General features: G+C 47.6%; 1 protein-coding gene across 7 annotated transcripts in view; it reads right to left on the bottom strand.

Annotated features, from left to right (window-relative positions):
- Positions 1 to 6,503: 6,503 nt before the first annotated feature.
- ARFGAP1 (ADP ribosylation factor GTPase activating protein 1) overlaps positions 6,504 to 21,613 on the bottom strand; it is a 40,759-nt gene continuing 25,649 nt past the window's right edge. For 2 of the 7 annotated variants that reach the window (XM_060230655.1, XM_060230656.1), the window contains 4 exons: positions 18,231 to 18,287; positions 13,304 to 13,363; positions 9,593 to 9,669; positions 6,504 to 7,957 (listed from right to left, as the gene is read on the bottom strand). In XM_060230655.1, the coding sequence (XP_060086638.1) occupies positions 7,597 to 7,957; positions 9,593 to 9,669; positions 13,304 to 13,363; positions 18,231 to 18,287 (555 nt within the window). In that variant the 3' untranslated portion in view covers positions 6,504 to 7,596. The remainder of the gene's footprint in view (positions 7,958 to 9,592; positions 9,670 to 13,303; positions 13,364 to 18,230; positions 18,288 to 21,613) is intronic. The other 5 variants (XM_060230657.1, XM_060230659.1, XM_060230658.1 and 2 more) reach the window with 3 other exon arrangements.

Below are 21,613 nucleotides of genomic sequence, written 5' to 3'. Positions count from 1 at the left end.
GCTTATAAAATAAAGGAGAAACACACACTATTGAAGGGCAGCTAAGTCAATGAACGGAGCAATGGTTTTTGGTGAGAAAATCCGCCTGGGAGTGCGGAAGCATCAGTTTTCAGCCAGTTGCTTTTTAAAAAAAAGTTACAGCTAAAGTTACATGAGCGACAGAAATGCTACACGGGTAGATGCAATCCAAGCAAGGGTTGCTAGCCGTACACGGAAAAGATTGTGGCAGTGCTAACAGGATGGAGACACCGCCCCGCTCACTTATCAGCATCCTACAGCTACCCAGGAAGCCTTGAAGTTCTGTACTATATTATCCCCACGACACCTATTTCCATTCAAGCGTCCAGATAGTTTATCCCAAGAGCAGCCTTCAAGGACGTTCTCTGTATTCACTCATGTGCTTTTCTCTCCATTCAGCGAGATTTCAGTTGGATGTACCACCTTGGGAATAATGAGTTTTATCTTACCTGAATGATAAAAGTTCCAATAATTACACCGGGGTTTCGTTCTTTGTGCGCGTACGCTGGGAGATCTCTAATGAATCCTTTAGTAGCCAACAGCAGTCTACCAGTCATCTGCTGAAGGATCTCCAGAGTGAGATTTTCAAATTCTCGCAACCACATAATCCAAACCTTCCTTCTCCTTCCACTCGGAAAGTCTTATCCACCTTATTTGTGCGATTCTTCCTGTGCCCTTGTCCCTAGGAGTAATGTAATCCCGTTAGCTGTGACTCTATGGCAGATCGGTTCTTCAGGGCTCAGACTCCCTTGAATATCCCTAAAGCGAGGGTGTCAAACATGTGGCCTAATAGCCAGATCAAGCCTTACGAGGGGTCCTATCAAACCCACGAGCAACTGGCTGTCAACAGCTTCCTTCTCCCTCTCTTGCTTCCTTCTGCATCACAGCTTGCTTTGCCAGGCTTGCTCAATCACACAGGAGCTACAGAGCAAAGTTCTCCCTGGAGAAGAAAGGAAGGAGAACTTGCTTTGCCAGGCTCTCTCAACTGCACAGCAGAGCTGCCAAGCCAAACCTTTCTTCCTTCTATTGGCTGAGGCTCATCAGAGCAAGGAGCTGTCAGTTGTCAGAGACGGTTAAATAAACAAAATATTGCAAGAGTGCTAACATTTTAAGTGCGTCTTATTTTAATTTAAAAAAAAATCTTTGTGTTTGTGTCCTTTATAAAGTTTAATATCTCAATTACCGGCATTACTATTTATGACACCATGTCAGATCCGGCCCTTGTAACAAATGAGTTCAACACACCTAAAAATTCCCTTCCGCATTTCCTCTCCCTGCATGCTGGTGCACTTCACAAGGACATTTTCCCTTTGGAATTTGCCCTGAGGAGAACTCAGCCAAGGACTTCCTCTGGGCCCTTTCCATAAGTTCTCATCAACAAGTTCCAGTCTGCTTTATTGGGACTATACCCTCTTAGCAAGAGCCCCGTGGCGCAGAGTGGTAAAGCTGCAGTACTGCAGTCCTAAGCTCTGCTCACGACCTGAGTTCAATCCCGGCAGAAGCTGGGTTCAGGTAGCCGGCTCCAGGTTGACTCAGCCTTCCATCCTTCCGAGGTCGGTAAAAGGAGCACCCAGCTTGCTGGGGAGGGGGAAGTGCAGAGGACTGGGGAAGGCCCGTAAAAAGTCTGCCGGGAAAACGTCGTGAAAGCAACGTCACCCCAGAGTCGGAAACGACTGGTGCTTGCACAGGGGACCTTTTTTTTTTTTTTAAACCCTTTTAGCAAAACAGAAACAAACAGCAGTCAAGTCAACGGCACCCCCCTTCCCCCCCAAAAAAAACCCTTTGGAGTAAAGCAGATCCAGTTCTCAGGCCACCTGAAGCATTTTTGTTCCATTTCTCTTTATTGGATTTTTTTTTCTTTTCTTTTTCAAGATGACACAGTAGGTTTAAATCAAGTACGATTCAACAGAACATGGGGAGTATTGGCTCACAGATCCTGTGAACTTTCACAAACAGAAAGTAGGAAAATTGAGAGGATCTCGTCTCCCACACCCTCCCCCCCCCCCTCTCAAAAGAGAGGCTCCAGAGACTGGTTATTCCAACCTGGAATGTAAAGGAGGAAGGGTTTAAGAGCCCAGTTAAAAAGTCTCTTGAAGCCACAGACTTGTAATACTCAAAAGTTTCGGGGTGGAGTCCTCCACTGGTACTGGTCACTTAGGCCTCAGCACGAGCGAGACGTCACCTCTGTGCTCTGGCTTAAATTAAAAGGAGGCTCACCTCACAGTTTTTAAGTTATTGCACAAATTACTACATCAATACATAAAAATTTCTACCCATGGAATGTTACGTTAGAGCGGGTGGGAGCGCCGTGTCCTTGGGGAGTCATCAAATGGAGATCTCAGCAAGACTGTACAGCAAGAAGTTTTTCAGTCATGGATCCCAACGGTGAACACATGCTGGTTCTGCATTCTCACAAACGCCCAACTTCGCAAATGGCACTTCAACAAGATATACTTGGTTTTCTTTAGGGCTTCTAGGTTTTCAGCTATTTCCAATACAACTACAGTTTTTCACAGAGGGACTCCGTAGCCCAAGGGGCTGGGCTTATGCCTTCCTGGACAGGCCGGAACTGATAAAATCATAGAGTTGGAAGCAACCTCCAGGGTCATCTAGTCCAACCCCCTGCACAATGCAGGAAACCCACAAATACCTACCCCAAATTCACAGGATCTTCATTGCTGTCAGATGGCCATCCAGCCTCTGTTTAAAAACCTCCAAGGAAGGAGAGCCCACCACCTCCCAAGGAAGCCTGTTCCACTGGGGAACCGCTGTTAACAGTTAGGAATTGATGGCAGATTCCAGTCAACTATTTGCCTTGCTGGTGAATCATATGGGAAAACGGACTCTCCAGGGGCCTAAACTTCAGACAGACTGTGTAGGTTCTCCATAATGCGGAGCTAGAAGGAGTAAAATACAAGGCTCCATGCTCATAGCTACTTCTTCTGAAAGTCATACACATTTTCCAAAATTTATCCACAGTGAGAAGAATGAGACAGCGGAACTGGCATTGTAAGTGGTCAAGGCAATGGTGGTAGGATATCACACCAAGGAGGAAAGCTGGAGACTGTGGTTATAATGAGGCCAGGTGTCCCTGGTCTAGTGGGAGAGAAGGTCAAGAAATAAGGCTCTGCATGGTAAGGACGAATGTGCAGGGGTGTGAGGCTCAGACGTTGGATGTTTCTGCTGAAAGCATAAAGGTATTTTGCGATGACATGGGATACCCTTAGCAGTTGACGTCGTGAAAGAAGAGACTGGTGGTTCAAGCGATCCAGGCAAATCTGGCTGTTCTGATGCTTTGAAATCATTTAAGTTCTGTCGTGGATGCAAGAAATAATACTTTTTTTTTATACGCGTCACGTGCACCTCAATTACACTGACCTCTTTTTTTAAAAAAAAACTCTGGATATCTAGAAAGCTTTGCTTTGACATCTTTGTTAACTAAGGGAGAATAAGCCCATTTCGTTATCGCGGTTAAAAAAGCGCGCGCGAATGCGGCTTTGATGAATGGGCACTGTTCGCGATCTTAGTGTCACTATGGCATCCGGGATAGATTATTGAGATTTAATCAAGACTATACTGTATGGTTTATCGCCTACTGCCATGTTCCATACAAAATACTAAAAGCTGCCGCTAACCTAATTATGTGGGCTCTCAACTCACAGGCACTTCGACGTATCTGTCCTTCTACTGAAGGCAATGGCAAACCACCCCGTAAAAAGTCTGCCAAGGGAACATTGTGACCTGACATCATGCCATGGGTTGGTAATGACTCGCTGCTTGCACAGGGGACTACCTTTAACTTTACTGAAGTAGCAGACGATTATAGGTCTATCTTCTTTGCTGCTGATGTAATGTAGCAGCCAATTTCCAGGGCGGAGGCAGCCCTTAAGAGACTGGTAACTCAAGGAATTAATTACGCGCATTCAGAATAAGAAATTTAGCCTGAAAGTCCCATTCAGTATGTTAGCAGTTGCATACTTAGTACCTTTTTACTTACACACTTAGCATGCATGGCTATTAAAGATTACTTGCTTTGAATTTTTTTTTTTAAACAAAGGATACTTCTTTCTGCACCTGGGTGATAAAGAGGTTTGCTGAACGTTTTTAGACTGAAGTGTAAAAAAGCCTATCCTCCCGAAAAGAAGATTAATACCCCTGCCCTTCTCTCTGAATCAGAGTCTCGGAGCGGCTCCCAATCTCCTTTATCTCCTTCCCCCACAACAGAAACCCTGTGAGCTGGGTGGGGCTGAGAGAGCTCTTACAGCAGCTGCCCGTTCAAGGACAACTCCTATGAGAGCTACGGCTGACCCAAAGGCCATTCCAGCAGCTGCAAGTACAGGAGTGCGGAATCCAACCTGGTTCTCCCAGGTGAGAGCCTGCGCGCTTAACCACTACACCAAACTGGCTCTGGGAAGCAAAGCGGCTGGGAAAGACTTATCTTTAATGACAGCTCAAGAATTGGGCAGCCGTGTTAGTCTGTTTGTAGCCGCAGAAAAGAAAAGAGCAAGAGACCAGTAGCATCTTAACAGCTAACAAAACGTGTGGTAGGGTATTAGCTCACGCTCGGCCACAAATTGTGTTAGTCTTTAAGGGGCTTTAAGGTGAGTCATAACCTGTCAGCCATTTACGGCATGAAAAGAAAACCAGCCGATCTTCCAATTTGCAAAATGCGTCCCCTTTACGAAGGTAATTCTTTCTTCTTACCTGTCAAAGACAATCCAGGAAGTCACTGTTTCCAAGCTTGCTCGAACCCTGCTATAAGCAGAGAAGAAATCAAGTCTTCTCTTTATATTGCGCCGGAAGAAAACGGGACAGCTCTCCTGATAAAACAAGGGTGTCAAAGCAATGACCCTGTCATCAAGGGTGAGCCAAAAGCAAGACACCATATCCCTTGAAAAACAATGGCATGTTGTTTTGCCATCTCTGCCTGAGCGAACGGACTTGATTACGACCAGGGGTTGTTTTGTAGAAAAATAGGTGGTGGAGCTCATCCAGGGATTGCTATGCAGCTGTACCTACTATTCAATGAACAAAGAGATGGAACTCTCAGAAGGAAGAGGTGGAACTCTCAGAAAGGTTCAGGAGCTGAGCTCGTGAGCTCCCACTGAATCTGAGGCCTGGTTACAAGTGACAGACTGACAGATTAATCCAGGCGACTGGGCTCATCAGGCAGCAAGAGCCTGATCGCTTAACTTTTGTGGTGTCACCAAGATGATGCTGGCACATCCCAAATAACAGCCTGCATGATGGGCTGGTGGCCTTTCAAAAGCACAGACTGTCAGCAGGACAAGATGTAACTTCAGACCAAAACAAAAAAAACTTTTTTCAGTGCTAGAAGGGCCTAGATACACCGTAACAATGAGGGGAAGAAAAGGATTTTTGCTCATGCCAAGTTCTTATTCTCTTCAGGCAGTGAGCGGGAATGTTCAGACAAAGAACGAAACAAAGAAACAGTCCAATATGAAATGCAAAGGAGCTTTGTATTTTTGAGCAGAGAGTCCTCTTTGGGAGTTAGGCAGCTGACTCCTTGAGGGTGTGCTCTTGTCTCTGCTACTGGAAACCCTGACTGAAGACTTACCGTCAAGTCAATAGCTGGGGAACGCACACAAGTGCACAGAAGATCTGCAAAGCAAACAGGGCAGGTTTTGAGAATGAGGCAATAAGCACGAACCTGAGAGACAGCGAACAAAATGGAAGGTGGCGTATATGCTTAAGTTAGTCTCCACATGGTCAATTTCCCATCACATCTTCAAAACAGAAAGAGTGCTAATGGGGGAGGGGGGGGGCACGCACACACACACGAACACCCACCCACGCTGGAGGAGTCGGCGTTCTGCAAAAATGGCACCACTGTTTGTGAAAAGCGGGAAACCTCAGAGTAAGACACAGGAGTCTGGTGCAAGAAAAAACACCTTGAAGGGTTCTCAAAGAGACAGGTGTGTGGACCGCCTCATCACTGCTGCTACGGGGCACAAGAGGCCAGGCCATGCCGAATAGAGGATGATGGAGCAGAAGGAAAAGCGGGAGAGAGACCAGAAGGGAGCTTTAAGCTGGCAGTTTGAAAGACTAAATTAAATACAACGGAACAAGCCGACATATTGCACCACGAAGTAAATCCAGAGCGACTGAACTACGCAGCTGCGCTCCCTCCAGCAACAATGGACGCTTTGTGGGTTGCTCATGGTCAGAGGGGCACCGCTGAAGACAATTATTTACAGCAGCAACCTTAGCTGAACTCTGCTAGTTCATCCCTGCAACAGCTCACTACACATACCGCTGCCAGCCGCCGTTAACGTCTTTTTGGAAAGGAGATGCATCCGAAATCCAGGCTGGCAAGCAGGATTTCTACGCTGGCGATGCGAAAAATTCCTTATCGGTATCCACGCCACGATTCAAAGATTTCCAGCAAGCAATGGCAACGCGAATAGCCAAACTGTAAACTCGGAATGTTTGCGGCACAGAAATGACAAAAACAACAAAAAAAATCTGATCGCGGCCATCGGGGGCCTTGTTTTACAGAAGAACCCTGTCAAAAGAAAATACCTGGATCTGCCTAACACATCATGCGACACAACACAACACGGTAAGAGTTGCAACCTGATCACATGATAACTTTCTAAGGGGTGGGGGGGAAGAGGAGGGGAGGCAGAGGAATCAGGTAAAGCAACTTGTAAACCGATTTCATTACTGAATGGGTTCGAAGGACTCAAATAAATAGAAAACTGGAATGATGTCCCCCAAACAATGATTCGCTTCCAGAACGCTCCAGTTTGACCTCGTTCGCATATCTGGTCTCTGCTGGGTGATCTTTCCGCAAAGATAACCTTTTGAGATGCCAGGCAGTCCTGCTAAAATCCTCAGCAGCAAAGGGAACCCGTCGTGCACGAAAACGAGATGAAGTATTTTCCGTTTCAAGGGGAGGGGGGAATCTTTTGACAGCGCATCCTCTAAAATCTGCTTTCGGGAAGAATAAAATCATCAAATCTGTTGTCTCTCCAAACGTCCTCAAGGAAAAAGCTCAACGGTTTCTTCTGAGAGAATAAGCAATTTTTAAATGATTTCAAACCTGGATAAATCTGAAAAAACTGTTTCAACAGTGTCTTAATCGCCATCCTGGCTTGATTCACAGCAGATTTGCTTCCAGTTCATTAATGTGCAGTCCGCTGAAGAAACTGCGAACATCGTCCCCTCCAGAAGTTCTAAAGAGAAGCCGGATGATCTTGCAACAACTACACATGCAGGATTGTGCTATGAACGCATGCTCGCGTGAAACCAGCGTCCTTCAAACGCTTGCTTTAGACAAGCTGGCATGTCCCGTGTCCGGTGGCAGCATGGCGGGAGTGTATCAGCGGAAAGTCATTTCCATGGGAGAGACAAATCTTCGTATGGTAATTACAAGAATCTGCGGACGAACAGTTCTCTTTGTTGTTGTAAACAGGAGTGGAAAGAGAATGGAACAGTTAAAGCGTGTGTTTTAACAGGTCCCCAATGACAAGGGTGTTAATCCTGCTAAGTTGGGAACCTTTCCATCAGAGGTATGACTTCTTTTACAAAGCCACACCCGACAGGGACAAAGTTCTACCAGTGCTGGCTGTCCCACGCTTCATCGGCTGCCGAAGAAGATTCTTTCGTTGCCTTCCTAGGGGTCTTTTTGGCTTTGCCCTCCCCTCCTGCGTTCTCCCAACTGGTCTCCCAGTTTTCCCAGCTGTCACTGTTACTGTTCTTGTTATTGGAGACTGTCCCAGACCCCCAGACATCCCAGCTATCGGAGCTCTTCTTCTCGGTAGAATTGTCCACGTACGTCCAGCTGTCGCTGCTTGGAGACTTGTGGGTCTTGGGAGGGTCTGAGTTCCCAAAGGTCTCCCAAAAGCTTTGATCTACTGCGTTGTTCTGGTAGCCTTCGCCACTGCTGTTCTGGTAGCTGTCTCCCTCAGGTGCCCTTTGGAGAAGGAAAATTTTTAAAAAGAGCTATCGTTAGTTTTGCTCACTTTGGACAGAAGGAATATAGTCTTGACTTGTTCTTAAAACTTCCCATCGTGGTTTTCAAGGGTGCTGTTTAACCGCTTTGGAAGAGATCACACTGGAGTAGGGAGTTGGGCTGAGCCAGACAGAGACTCCACTGCAGCTCTATGGAATATTTTCTCTCCTGCCTTTCTTTTTACACTGGGCACTGGGATGGAGAGTTTATATAGGAGTATTATGGGGGAGCTATGGCCTGGATAGTCCAAGCCAGTCTGATACTGTCAGATCTTGGACATTAAGTAGGAAGAGGAGTCGGTTTTTATACCCTGCTTTTCTCTCCCCTATGGAGTCTCAAAGAGGCTTACAATCTCCTTTCCCTTCCTCTCCCTACAACTGGAAGCTTGTGAGGTAGAATCATAGAGTTGGAAGGGATCTCCAGGATCATTCAGTCCAACCCCCTGCACAATGCAGGAAACTCACAAATAGCTCCCTCCAAATTCACAGGATCCTCATTGCTGTCAGATGGCCATCCAGCCTCTGTTTAAAAACCTCCAAGGAAGGAGAGCCCAGCACCTCCTGAGGAAGCCTGTTCCACTGAGATGGGGCTGAGAGAATTCTGAGAGAACGGTGACCGGCCCAAGGTCACCCAGCAGGCTCCATGTGGAGTGGTCAATCAAAGGGAATACTGGATTAAGGGACAGCGGCCGTGATCCTTTAGTAAGGAAAGAAGTAGGATAATAAAGCTGACCGAGAAGAGGAAAATCCTCCCATTTGAGAGGAACTGGGTACATTGGTTGCCAATCCCCAGGTGGGAAGCAGGGCAGACCCCTGTTCTACAAAAAAGTCAATTTCAGTGAAATTTACAAGACTACGTTGCAGTTGCTCAGTACAAAGAACATATTTTTTTATTGAGTAACTACAACATTCTTGTAAATTTCACTGAAATTGACTTTTTTGTAGAACAGGGGTCTGCCCTGCTTCCTAACTTTACCGTGTTCATCCCGTTTGGTTTGCTAATCCCCCGGTGGGGGCAGGGAATCCCCCGGTTTGGAGGCCCCGTTCCTGCGACATAAAAAGCCCTGTCAATAACCTTTGTTGCCATGACATCGAACACAACAAGGAACCAACCCATCCATCCAACGGCAATTTGCAAATACATTAAGCGCCTCCTAGTGCTAAATATAAAAATGTTGCAACCGTTTCAATTACCAATTAGTTCCCAGTTGACAACAGGAAGGTGATTTTATATTTGTCAGGCATCGCCGTTTGCTCACTCAGACAGAGTTCAATTAGTATGGAGTGCAAGTCAGAGTCAAAGGTACAGTTTAGGAACACATTCTAAAGTTTCTATCTCTGGACATTCACAAGTGCACAGTCTGTTAGCACAGGGAGTTTCATGGAATCTTCGTCATTCGCTGTTTTCTCGGCTGGCTTTCAGCAAATTCAGACGCGGTCACCAGCTTAAAGAAAGGCCCTTGCTATGCTTTATCCGTACATGCGGTCGCACGAAAATGGCACGCGAGATGCAGGAGCTTAGATAGTATACGTGCATCACACACATTCCCTGCAAACACACACCCATTGTGCAACACCCAGCAAAAACCTTAAGTACCTTTCAGAAGGCTCATCAGATTTTCCAGAAAAAAATGTGGTAACATCTCGCCATCCTTTAGTGCTTACACCCTGGACCTGTGGAGGTATTGGAACCAGTTAGGTATTATTTGGCATGTTTCACTGACTGTAATAAAGATAGCAGCACCCGAGATAACTGGAGCATAAGTCATATTTGAAAACGGACTAGCTTGCAGCCATGTTGTTAGCTGATCCCAGCCTTGTGACTTCGGCTGCGATTCAACGTTTCACTGATGATGTTTACTAATATGCTATAATGGAAATATTGTATCGCAATTATGTATTTTGCATTTCTTTTCCCCTTTCATTTGATTATGACTAAGTTGTCTGTGAACATTAACAAATGAAAAGGAAACAGAAGGGGAAGGGGGACCGTGAAAAAACTGCGCGACAAGCAACCATCGTGGGAAAAAGAAAAGCTAAAACAAGTCAGCATTTGCACAGGCAGTCAGGACTGACCTGGAGGTACCGCATGCTATGCCAGGGTTTAAAAGGATATGCATCCTGCTCCGTGCAGCCAACAGTGTGGGTGTTTTTGTGCAGTTTCTGGTACGCATGTCCAAAATTGCTCCTGAAGGTTCAAGGACCCTCTGAAGTGGCATACTGTGAGGGAGGGAGGGAGGGAGGGAGGGAAGGAAGGAAGGAAGGAAGGAAGGAAGGAAGGAAGGAAGGAAGGAAGGAAGGAAGGAAGGAAGGAAGGAAGGAAGGAAGGAAGGAAGGAAGGAAGGAAGGAAGGAAGGAAGGGAGGGAGGGAGGGAGGGAGGGAGGGCCGTAGATTTATACCCCACCCTTCTCTCCGGATCTCAGAGCAGCTTACAAGCTCCTTTATCTTCTTCCCCCACAACAGGCACCCGGTGAGGCGGGTGGGGCCGAGAGAACTCTGACACAAGCCGCCCTTTCAAGGACAACTCTTGAGAGAGCTACGGCTGACTCAAGGCCATTCCAGCAGCTGTGTGTGGAGGAGCGGGAATCAAACCCGGTCCTCCCAGATAAGAGTCCGCGCGCTTAACCGCTGCACCAAACTGTGATGCAAGCTAAGTGCGGTCGAAAGAAGAGAAGGAGGAGATTGCATTGATACCCCGCCCTTCACTACCTGAAGGAGTCTCGACAGAAACCGGGGACTCCTCCGTGCCCAGGCAGAAACACAGTAAGTGTGAATGAGGAATTGTCTGCATCCTGGTCAATGACTAGAGCAGGGGTCCCCAACCTTCTTGAAGAAGACGATGACGACCGCAGATTTACACCCCGCCCTTCTCTCTGAATCAGAGACTCAGAGCGGCTTACAATCTCCTATATCTTCTCCCCCCACAACAGACAGGTGGGTGGGGCTGGAGAGGGCTCTCACAGCAGCTGCCCTTTCAAGGACAACCCCTGCCAGAGCTGTAGCTCACCCAAGGCCATTCCAGCAGGTGCAAGTGGAGGAGTGTGGAATCAAACCCGGTTCTCCCAGGTAAGAGTCCGTGCACTTAACCACTACACCAAACCAGCTCTGTGAACTGAACCTCTGGACATCTTTGGAATTCTGACACAAGGCGGCAGGCCAGCCACAAAATGGCTGCTGCAGGAGGAGAAGCCAACTGCAGCGAGAAAGCCCAAGTGCAAAGGAGGAGGGGGGGAGGGAATTTATAAATACACTAAAAAAGAGGAGCAAGAGAGAACACAGTCAACGCTGTGGTGGCGGCGGCTGCTGAAACGATGTGGTTTTACTCTGCACAGTCAATCAGAAGCCTGAAAGGGCAAGAGCCCCACCTGACTCCACTCGCTTTCTTAAAAAACACCTGAGAGGCACCAAGGAAGGTGTCCCCTGGCAGAGAAAGCCTCCAACATGCTTTTTATGTCCACCCTAGAAAGTACTAGAAGAATCAAGGGTACAAGTCTACAGGCCAGGAGATGCGTGACCAGAAGCGTGCCAGACAACAAGCAAAGCTTTAAAACAGGGGTGACAAATATGCGTCCAGGGGGCTGAATCAGGCCCCCAGAGGGCTCCTATCAGACCCCCAAGCAACTGGCTGTCATCTGCTTCCTTCTCCCTCTCTCTCTTGCTTCCTTCTGCATCACAGTTTGCTCTACCAGGCTTGCTCAATCACACAGGAGCTACAGAGCAAAACCTCTATTTATTCCATTGGCTGAGGCTCCTCCCTTGGGGAAGAAGGGGGGAGGCAGAGCTTGCTTTGCCAGGCTATCACACAAAAAAGCTACTGAGCCAAGCCTCTCTTCCTTCTATTGGTTGAGGCTCCTCCCCCGACTGGCCCCCGGGGAAGGAAGGAAAGAGCCAGAGCTTACTTTGCCCAGTTCCCTGGATCCCATGGGAGAGATACAAAGAAAGCACCTTTTAAGACCAAGTGCTAATGTTTTAAGCAAGTTTAAAGTTTTTAAAACATTAGATATATATTTAATTGTGTTTGTCTGTGTTCTTTATAAAGTTTAGATCTCTGCTACTGAATCTTAAATAGGAACGCACATGGCCTGGCCCATCATGGCCTGACAAGGTCTCATTTATGTCAGATCCGGCCCTCATCACAAATGAGTTTGACACCCCTGCTTTAAAAGGTCTTTGCTGAACAATTTAGCCTTCAAGCTGCCACAAGAAGGAATATTAAGATGGCAGGTGCTGCACAACATGCAGAGGCTGAATTTAACAGGAAAAGGGGAAAAGGAGGACAGTGCTATGAAAATTACTGAAGCGCCATGAACGAAGTTCTCTGCAGCTACTTATGAAAACAACCCTTTTCTTAAAACATTTCCATCCCAGCAACTTGAAAACGAAAGAAGAGGACTGCAGATTTATACCCCACCCTTCTCTCTGAATCAGAGACTCAGAGCGGCTTACAATCTCCTCTATCTTCTCCCCCCACCACAGACACCCTGTGAGGTGGGTGGGGCTGAGAGAGCTCTGACAGAAGCTGCCCTTTCAAGGACAACTCCTACGAGAGCTATGACTGACCCAAGGCCATTTCCAGCAGGTGCTAGTGGAGGAGTGGGGGAATCAAACCCGGTTCTCCCAGAAAAGAGTCCGCGCGCTTCACCACGACACCAAACAAGTATCCGAGGAAAGTATTTCAAATGAAGAGGCGGCAAAAGCACTTACCGGTTTGACCAGGCAACGGCAGCAAGGGCAGGGGGAGGAGAGCGAGAAGGCACATATTAAAAAAGCCAAGAAGTACTGATATTACATTTAAGCCGTTTCCATTTTCCTTTGTGAGCTCGATGGCCAGTAATCTGGCTCACTGATTTCAGACGTCCCATGATGCTTCAGAGTAGCCTTCAGTCCAATGCTATTCAAAGGGCTTCTCTTCCTCCCACTTCTTTAGGCGGAGAACTTGAGCTCCCATGTGAGGCTATTCTACTGCAACATCTTTGGTATTCAATACCCAATTTTAGGCATCCCTTTTATCGGTTACAGACGACCACAGGTTTTAGACCAGGGCCCAATTCACACATTACCCTAGTCCGCAACGGCTTACTCAAACACGGCACGAGTATCACGTGACCACAGGAGGGGTGTCATCGGACACAGTTGCCATGCAAGACAGATGCAATCAAGTTTGCTCCAAAGTGACGCGTGAGGTGGGCTTCCGGATAAGCTGTCTGCTGATGCCAGGGTGCCGCGGCTGAAGCGGCTCCGTGCAACAAAGGAATATGGATACCGGCTTAATGAATGGCCTCCTAGCAGCTAGGCAGGCCACCGTACCTTGGAAGCCAAATGGGAGACTCCCTGGGTCACGTCCTCCAAGATTTTCCCATCCTTCACCTACGCAAAGCAAGACGCCCACAGTTAGGAACGTGATGTGATGACGCCGAGAGAGCTTACAATAGGGCAACCTGCGAGAAAAACTAGTTACGCCGCAAGTGAACCCAAAATCCTAACGATTCCTTGGATACTGCAGTTGTCAAAACAGGGACCTGATTGCAGAAATGGCTGAAATTTCACCAATCTTCCACTAGGGAATTGCGGGCCTTTGAATCATGCTAACTGTCTGAGAAATTAGATGCTTTTCACAGCTACGTATGAAGAGTGAGTCAACAAATGAGACAGTTTTCAAAAGGGAAAGCCAGTTTTAAACAAAGGCCTACTTTGAATTGCACATGATGTTCGTTCTCTTCTCTAAGAAGGCGGAGTATCTTATAGTAAATCCGGGGCTTTTTTTGTAGCAGGAACTCCTTTGCATATTAGGCCACGCACCCCTGATGGAGCCAACCCTCCAAGAGCTTACAGGGCTCTTCGTACGGGGCCCAGAGATAGAATTCTAGCAGGGGCTCTTTTGCATATTAGGCCACACACCCCTGATGTAGCCAATCCTCCAAGAGCTTACAGGGCTCTTCGTACGGGGCCTACTGTAAGCTCCAGGAGGACTGGCTACATCAGTGGGGTGTGGCCAAATATGCAAAGAAGTTCCTGCTATGAAAAAAGCCCTGAGTAAATCTAATTCAGAAGCCCACAAGCAGCACTAGCCCTTGCACTCGGATAACACAGAATTTAGCAGTGTGCTGTCCCCAAAGGACATATTGCCACTGATCACGGGGGCTGAAACAGTCCATTTGCTTGTAGAAACATAGATACAGGACTACTTATCTACTTATGTAAATTATTCTGCTTAGATAAAGCAACAAGAATAGGGGACTTCTTGCTTCAAAGTGCCCTGTGTCAAAATGTTCTTTTGTGTCCACTTGCCCAAGCAGGCTCTGATGCGCTTACAAGCTAGAAATCCCTCATCTGAATTCCAAGGCAGTATAATCACCAAGCAGCTGCAGTACTGCAGTCCTAAGCTCTGCTCACGACCGGAGTTCGATCCCGGCGGAAGCTGGGTTCAGGTAGCCAGCTCAAGGTTGACTCCGCTTTCCATCCTTCTGAGGTCGGTGAAATGAGTACCCAGCTTGCTTGGGTTGGGGGGGGGGGGAGAAGTATAGGTGACTGGGGAAGGCAGTGGCCAACCACCCTATAAAAAGTTTGCTATGAAAATGTCACAATGCGACGTCACCCCAGAGTCAGAAACTACTGGTGCTTGCACAGGGGACTACCTTTACCTTTATAATCCCCAAAGAGAGCTGTACCATGTTCTTGCAACATCAGCTCTTAAACCCCCTTCGCCTACACTAACCATCTTATTGTATGCTCCATGGTTTTAATATAAGGACTGGAAAAAGAGTGGAATCTTGGCCACTTGCCTAAGTAGCAGGGTAAGCGATTCAAGATCAACCCACAGCAAAAAGGGCAATCTTTTATTATTCTGATTATTTATCAGCCTCAACCAGGGACTCATTATGTAGCTTACTGATGTTACATCTCCGAGCCAAGCCCTTTTTCATCCGTAAACTGGAAATACCTACCAGGCGGGCTTGTTGTGAAGATGAACACACAGATTCAGGTGGGTAGCTGTGTGGGTCTGGAGCAATGGAACAAAGTTCTGGTCCAGTTTGTTCCAATGTATCTGAAGAAGCGTCTATGTACACGAAAGCTTATACCCAGAAGGAAACTTTGTTGGTCTTAAAAGGTGCCACTGGACTCAAAGCTTTTTACAATGTCGGCAGTAAGCCGCACTGCAGAGCTGCAAGTGCATCCACCTTAAGCAGGAAAGCTGCAATATCCAGACCAAGAACTCTGATCCGCGTCAGGGCACATGGAGAACATCCACAGGAGAGGTTTAAAATATTACATGTAGGGTTGCCTGAGGTTAGAGCAGGGGTGGCCAAACTGTGGCTTGGGAGCCACATGTGGCTCTTTCACACATATTGTGTGGCTCGTGAGGTCCCCGCCGCCCCATTGGAGAAGGCATTAGTCTCTTTGGAGAATGCATTTAAAGTTAAAGTTGCTTTCTTTCCCTCCCTCCCTCGACTTGCGGCTCTCAAAACATCTGGCACTCGTGTCTGGGGGCTCTCAAACATCTGGCACTCGTGTCTGGGGGCTCTCGAAACATCTGGCACTCGTGTCTGGAGGCTCTCGAAACATCTGGCACCGTGTCTGGGGGCTCTCAAAACATCTGGCACTCGTGTCTGGGGGCTCTCAAACATCTGGCACTCGTGTCTGGGGGCTCTCAAAACATCTGGCACTCGTGTCTGGAGGCTCTCAAAACATCTGGCACCCGTGTCTGGGGGCTCTCAAAACATCTGGCACTCGTGTCTGGAGGCTCTCAAAACATCTGGCACCCGTGTCTGGTGGCTCTCAAAACATCTGGCACTCGTGTCTGGAGGCTCTCAAACATCTGACGTTTATTCCATGCGGCTTTTAAACCAAGCAAGTCTGGCCACCTCTGGGCTAGAGTGATGTTAGGAAAAAAGATTTCCTGGGAATTACTTGTGTAGTTGGGACTATCAATACCCTGCAAAAGTATTCTTCAAAAATTAGAGAGGTTTTGGTCAAAAGAATGGCAGCTGGAATATGGCATTTACCAGGGCCACAGCAAAGTGTTTCTGGAGCCAAAAGCAAGGTACAGTGATAGCCTCCTGGGCCCATACTGCTGCCAGCTGTGCCCAGCAACGCTGCATGGGGTTTGGCTTGAACCCAGCTGGCAATAACATGGGCCAAGCAGGCGTTGCCACGCAGACAGCAAGGCGCTAGCGGAGCCTCCGTGGTCCAATAGCACCCTCCTCACCTCAAGGAAACACGAGGGGGGGGGGCGGCATGCCCAGAGAATGAGCCCTTATCTTCATTCGCACAGTGGACACCAACATTTTAAGCAACGGCTCCCTTTAGATGCAGAAATCAAGTTCAAGCTTATTGCCTTACAACGGGGCACCGTGCATGCACACTTGATGACAAGCCCTCAGACAGCCCACCTTCAAGAACAGTGAGATGTGAAGGCAGGGCCTTTTCAGCAGCTGCCCCTGCTGTGGTGAGCAAGTCTCCCCAGCACTGTGTGCTAATGTTCAATGTTGCAGGCACCCTCTCTGTGGCACTAAGCTCATGGGGACGTTCTGATAACGCCGTTGGGCTTCATTATTTTATTTTTTTTGGCCAGTACTTTGGGTATAGCCTAGAAACAGGATGGGTTTGCATTTTCGGCAGAACGAGCATTGGCTAGCAAAAGGAGTCTGAGACAAGGGGTTGGATCCCATCAAGATTCCATGCATAGGAGCATAATCTTCCCGCCTCCCACGGCAGTCCAAAATGCTGCCCCCCTGAAATGTCGCTCCTGGGGATGGCAAAAACAGACAGCAAACTGTGTGGCACTATACAAATCTTATTCACACCAAGTCAGTTAAAAAGTCCTTGTATCCTCAAAGCACTAGTCCTCCCATCTTCCTCTCCTGTCAATACAAATCCAAACGGCAAGCCCAAAATCCAAAGGGACCAGTTTCAACGTTACACATCTTCGTCAGCCAGGGGCTTCTCCGTAGCTCTTCCGTTTGTAAGCAGTTTTTCGCTTTCTCGCCACTATTCAAACGTATTCTTCCAAAAGAGAATAATTATTTCTTAACCGGATCACCAGTCCACTAATTTTTCCAACAAAAGTTTCTGCAACTTCAACGGCTGGTCAAGTCCCTCTGCAGAAGTTGCAGAAACCTTCATTGGAAAAATTAGCAGGCTGGTGTTTTTGCACTGGAAAAATTAAGTGGACTGGAATTCCGGTTAAGAATAACTTTTTTTAAAAAAAAAATATGTTTGAATAGCGGTGAGAAAGCGAAAAGCCGCTTACAAACGGAAGAGCTACAGAGAAGCCCCTGGCTGACAAAGATGTGTAAGATCGAAACCGGTCCCTGTGGATTTTGGGCTTGCTGTTTGGATTTGTATTGACAGGAGAAGACGACGGAGGACTAGTGCTTTGAGAATACAAGGACTTTTTGATTATGTTATTAAGAGAGACTGACTTGGTGTAAATATTATAAGATTTGTATAGTGCCACACAGTTTGTTTTTGCCAGTTTTTTTTAACTGTCTTTCTTCTTTATTTACTGTTCCTGGGGTGGGGCAACGTGCGGGAGACTACCTCACCTTTTGCACATGGCAGATTTTTTCCAGCCCAAACCGACTGCAATGGCAAAGGGAAGAAAGGAGTTTTGCACGGATTTGAACCAGGTAGTCGAATGCCTGGCTGCTGATTTCTGGCCGTACAGACACATGAAGCGGCCTGACACTGAATCAGGCCACCAAAGTCAGCATTGTCTAGTCAGACTGGCAGTGGCTCTCTAGGGTTTCAGACTTGAGGTCTTCCACATCGCTTTTTGCCTTGATCTATAACTCAAGCTGCTGGGGATTGAACCTGGGACCTTCTGCATGCAAACAGCTGCGGACCCTTGAGTCAGGTGGCTCTGTTGCTGTACAAGGCTGGACCACAGCTTAAGCACGTTCCAGTTGGAAGTATGTTTTGTACATCATATTGGGAAGAAACCAGGGCTTTTTTGTAGCAGGAACTCCTATGAATGTTAGGCCACACACCCCTGACGTAGCCAATCCTCCAAGAGCTTACAAGGCTCTTAGTACAGGGCCTATTGTAAGCTCCAGGAGGGTTGGCTACATCAAAGGGGCGTGGCCTAATATGCACAGGAGTTCCTGCTACAGAAAAAAAAGCCCTGGAAGGAATGATATTGACACCACACGTGCCTAGAATTCACCCTGGAGACGCTTGTGTGGATAAGTGAATTTTTAAAAATCCATAATAATTTACATGTTTCCAAAGTTACCTTTTCCTGTGCAGGTTTGAGAACATTTTCATTTAAAGTCTGACCTAACTCTGAAGCCTAGTTAAAAGCAAAACAAAAGAAAAGTCAGTCATACTTTCTTCTTCATAGGAGACATCTAACATGTATTGCCGCAGAAAGTAGCCAAAAGACTTTGGGGGGAGGGGCAGGGAGAGACGAGGCACGGCAGGACAGAGAAAGCCCAGAAAAAGCTTCGCCTTGGACAAGCAACTGAGTGAGCTTCAAGCACAAGAAGATGCAAGGTGACAAAAAGAAAACAGTTAAAAAAAAAATAAGACATCGAGACACAAGGCACCGGGGATGATGAAAATTCATCAGTAACCTTCTATTGGCCCTTCCTGCAAGTCCCTCAAACTAGGAACAAGGCTTGAAGGAACGGTCCTTATGAAACCATATTGCTTTTAGCAGCATCGCTACACAGCCACGTAAGGACTTTCACCCACAGGGCTTGGCTATCCTCAAACAATTATACCCAAGGAAAGAGCCCCAGCTAATACTAAGTGCAAAGCTCACTGTGGGACCCAACCAGTGTGAGCGGAAGATTTCCTTACCGGAGTGGTGTGTGAAACTGACATGGCCACACACACTCACAGCCAACGTGGGTTTTGGCTTTTGTCGGAAGAAGAAGGCGACGACATTGGATCTATATCCCGCCCTCCACTCCGAATCTCAGCCTCAGAGTGGCTCACAATCTCCCTTATCTTCCTCCCCCACAACAAAGACCCTGTGAGGTGGGTGGGGCTGGAGTGGGCTCTCACAGCAACTGCCCTTTCAAGGACAACAATCTCCTATATATTCTCCCCCCTCAACAGACACCCTGTGAGGTGGGTGGGGCTGAGAGAGCTCTCACAGCTGCTGCCCTTTCAAGGACAACTCCTGCGAGAGCTACGGCTGACCCAAGGCCATTCCAGCAGCTGCAAGTGGAGGAGTGGGGGAATCAACCCCGGTTCTCCCAGATAAGAGTCTGCACACTCAACCACTACACCAAACTGGTTCTGGAGGGAAGGAGCACTGCTCCAATTTCACAGCACACGCTCCTGGCACACAGCGAGCAGTGATGAGGTCAGGAGGAATGCCTGTTTTGAGACTCCCTCTCGCATCAAAGGGCAGATTATGGTCCATGCTGTTTGTCGAGACGCGCAAGCACACTCTGAGAATGATGAAAATGCTGTCCAGGCAGAGACCCAGAAGGGCTTCTCTACTAGTCATAGACTGTGGCAGTGCAAAAAAATAACAATGAAGCGTTACACCATGTATTTAACAGAGCAAGCTTAATTACTAGGAATGGTTTTGTGATTTAAGACTCCCATCTCTCCCATGTGGTTTCTGCAGTCCCCACCCCCACCCCCAATTCTCCAGGCCAGTAAGAATTGCCTCAACTAGGGTCATGATCTCAGGAGGCAAAAATCTGTGTCACGTAAAACAAATGTTAAGCAGGGACCATTTAGAGGGATGAACGGAAAAAAAGACAAGAGCTCCACTTTTGAGCAGTGTCTTGCTGGAACTGTTCTATTCTGCAGACCTCCCTCTGTAACCCAGCTTGCTGGGGGGGAAGTGTAAAAGACAGGGGAAGGCAATGGCAAACCACCCCGTAAAAAGTCTGCCGTGAAAACGTTATGAAAGCAACGTCACCCCAGAGTCGGAAACGACTGGTGCTTGCATAGGGGACCTTTCCTTTCCTCCCCTCTGTGACGCACGGGCTCTTGGCTTGTGGCGCAAGAAGATCCAGATTGCCCCAAGATAACTTGGGTGTTTGGGGGAGTACAGCCTGGTACAGATGTCGCTTCATCCAGTATTCAAAAGCTGGAACGTATTTTTAGCATTTCTCCTAACCTCTTATTTTTTCCCACTGTTTCTGGCAAATCCTCCTTTATTATCCTTGGGGCGTTGTGCACATTCTGGATGGGTTTAGTAACATGCGATCATTTGGAAGAGGAGAAGATGTACTGAGTAATTCGCTCTTTATCTGGGGGTGGCGAGCCGTCTAAAATATTTTAAACGGATTTCTCTTTCTTAAGGTCACAGAGACGGGGCCAAAAAAAAAAAGACGTGGGACACTTGCAGCTTTCAAACTAAATGTTCTGTTAATAGAAAGGGACTTCTGTCAGCAAGATGCATCAAAGTCCTGCCTCCCCTCATCACCTAGACCAGGGGTGGCCAAACTGCGGCTCGGGAGCCACATGTGGCTCTTTCACACATATTGTGTGGCTCTCAAAACTCCCACTGTACCATTGGCTGACTGGGAGAAGGCATGTCTCTCTTTAAATCACTTCTCCAAGCCAAGCCAGCTGGTGGCTTGGAGAACGTATTTAAAGTTAAAGTTGCCTTCTTTCCACTTCCCACCATCTATCTTCCTTCTTTCCTTCCTGCACTCAAACATCTGACATTCATGTCTTGTGGCTCTCAAGCATCTGTCATTTATTCTTTGTGGCTCTTACATTAAGCGACTTTGGCCACCCCTGATCTAGACCCGTCGCCAGAAAATGCTGCTCCTGGGGGACAGGAGAGTCCAATAACAGCATGAGGAGAAAACTGGGAGTCTGAAGAAGATAGAAGAAGATGATATCGGATTTATATCCCGCCCTCCACTCCGAAGAGTCTCAGAGCGGCTCACAATCTCCTTTCCCTTCCCTCCCCACAACAGACACCCTGTGAGGTAGATGAAGATATTGCATTTATATCCTGCCCTCCACTCTGAAGAGTCTCAGAGCGGCTCACAATCTCCTTTACCTTCCGCCCCCACAACAGACACCCTGTGAGGTAGATGAAGATATTGGATTTATATCCCGCCCTCCACTCTGAAGAATCTCAGAGCGGCTCACAATCTCCTTTCCCTTCCTCCCCCACAACAGACACCCTGTGAGGTGGGCAGGGCTGGAGAGGGCTCTCACAGCAGCTGCCCTTTCAAGGACAGAAAGCGGCCTACAATCTCCTTTCCCTTCCTCCCCCACAACAGACACCCTATGAGGTGGGCGGGGCTGGAGAGGGCTCTCACAGCAGCTGCCCTTTCAAGGACAACCTCTGCCAGAGCTATGGCTGACCCAAGGCCATTCCAGCAGCTGCAAGTGGAGGAGTGGGGAATCAAACCTGGTTCTCCCAGATAACAGTCCGTGCACTTAACCACTGCACCAAACCGGCTCTTCAGTCTGCAGAAAAAAGTATTCCATGCCAAGTGAAGCAAAACCCCAGCTTTCTTGGGGCAAGTATCTGAATATGTCACCCCAAATACAGTAACCCAGCATCATGTCGGTCTGCATTAGAAGAGTAAGATTTGAGTCTAGATTAGAGTCCAGTAGCACCTTAGAAACCAACAAGATTGTTCAAATACAAGCTTTCCAAGAATCAGAGCTCCCTTTGGCAGACAC

This window comes from Heteronotia binoei, chromosome 2 (assembly GCF_032191835.1).
Source record: "Heteronotia binoei isolate CCM8104 ecotype False Entrance Well chromosome 2, APGP_CSIRO_Hbin_v1, whole genome shotgun sequence".
NCBI lineage: Eukaryota > Metazoa > Chordata > Lepidosauria > Squamata > Gekkonidae > Heteronotia > Heteronotia binoei.
This window is presented reverse-complemented; position numbering and strand designations above follow the sequence as displayed.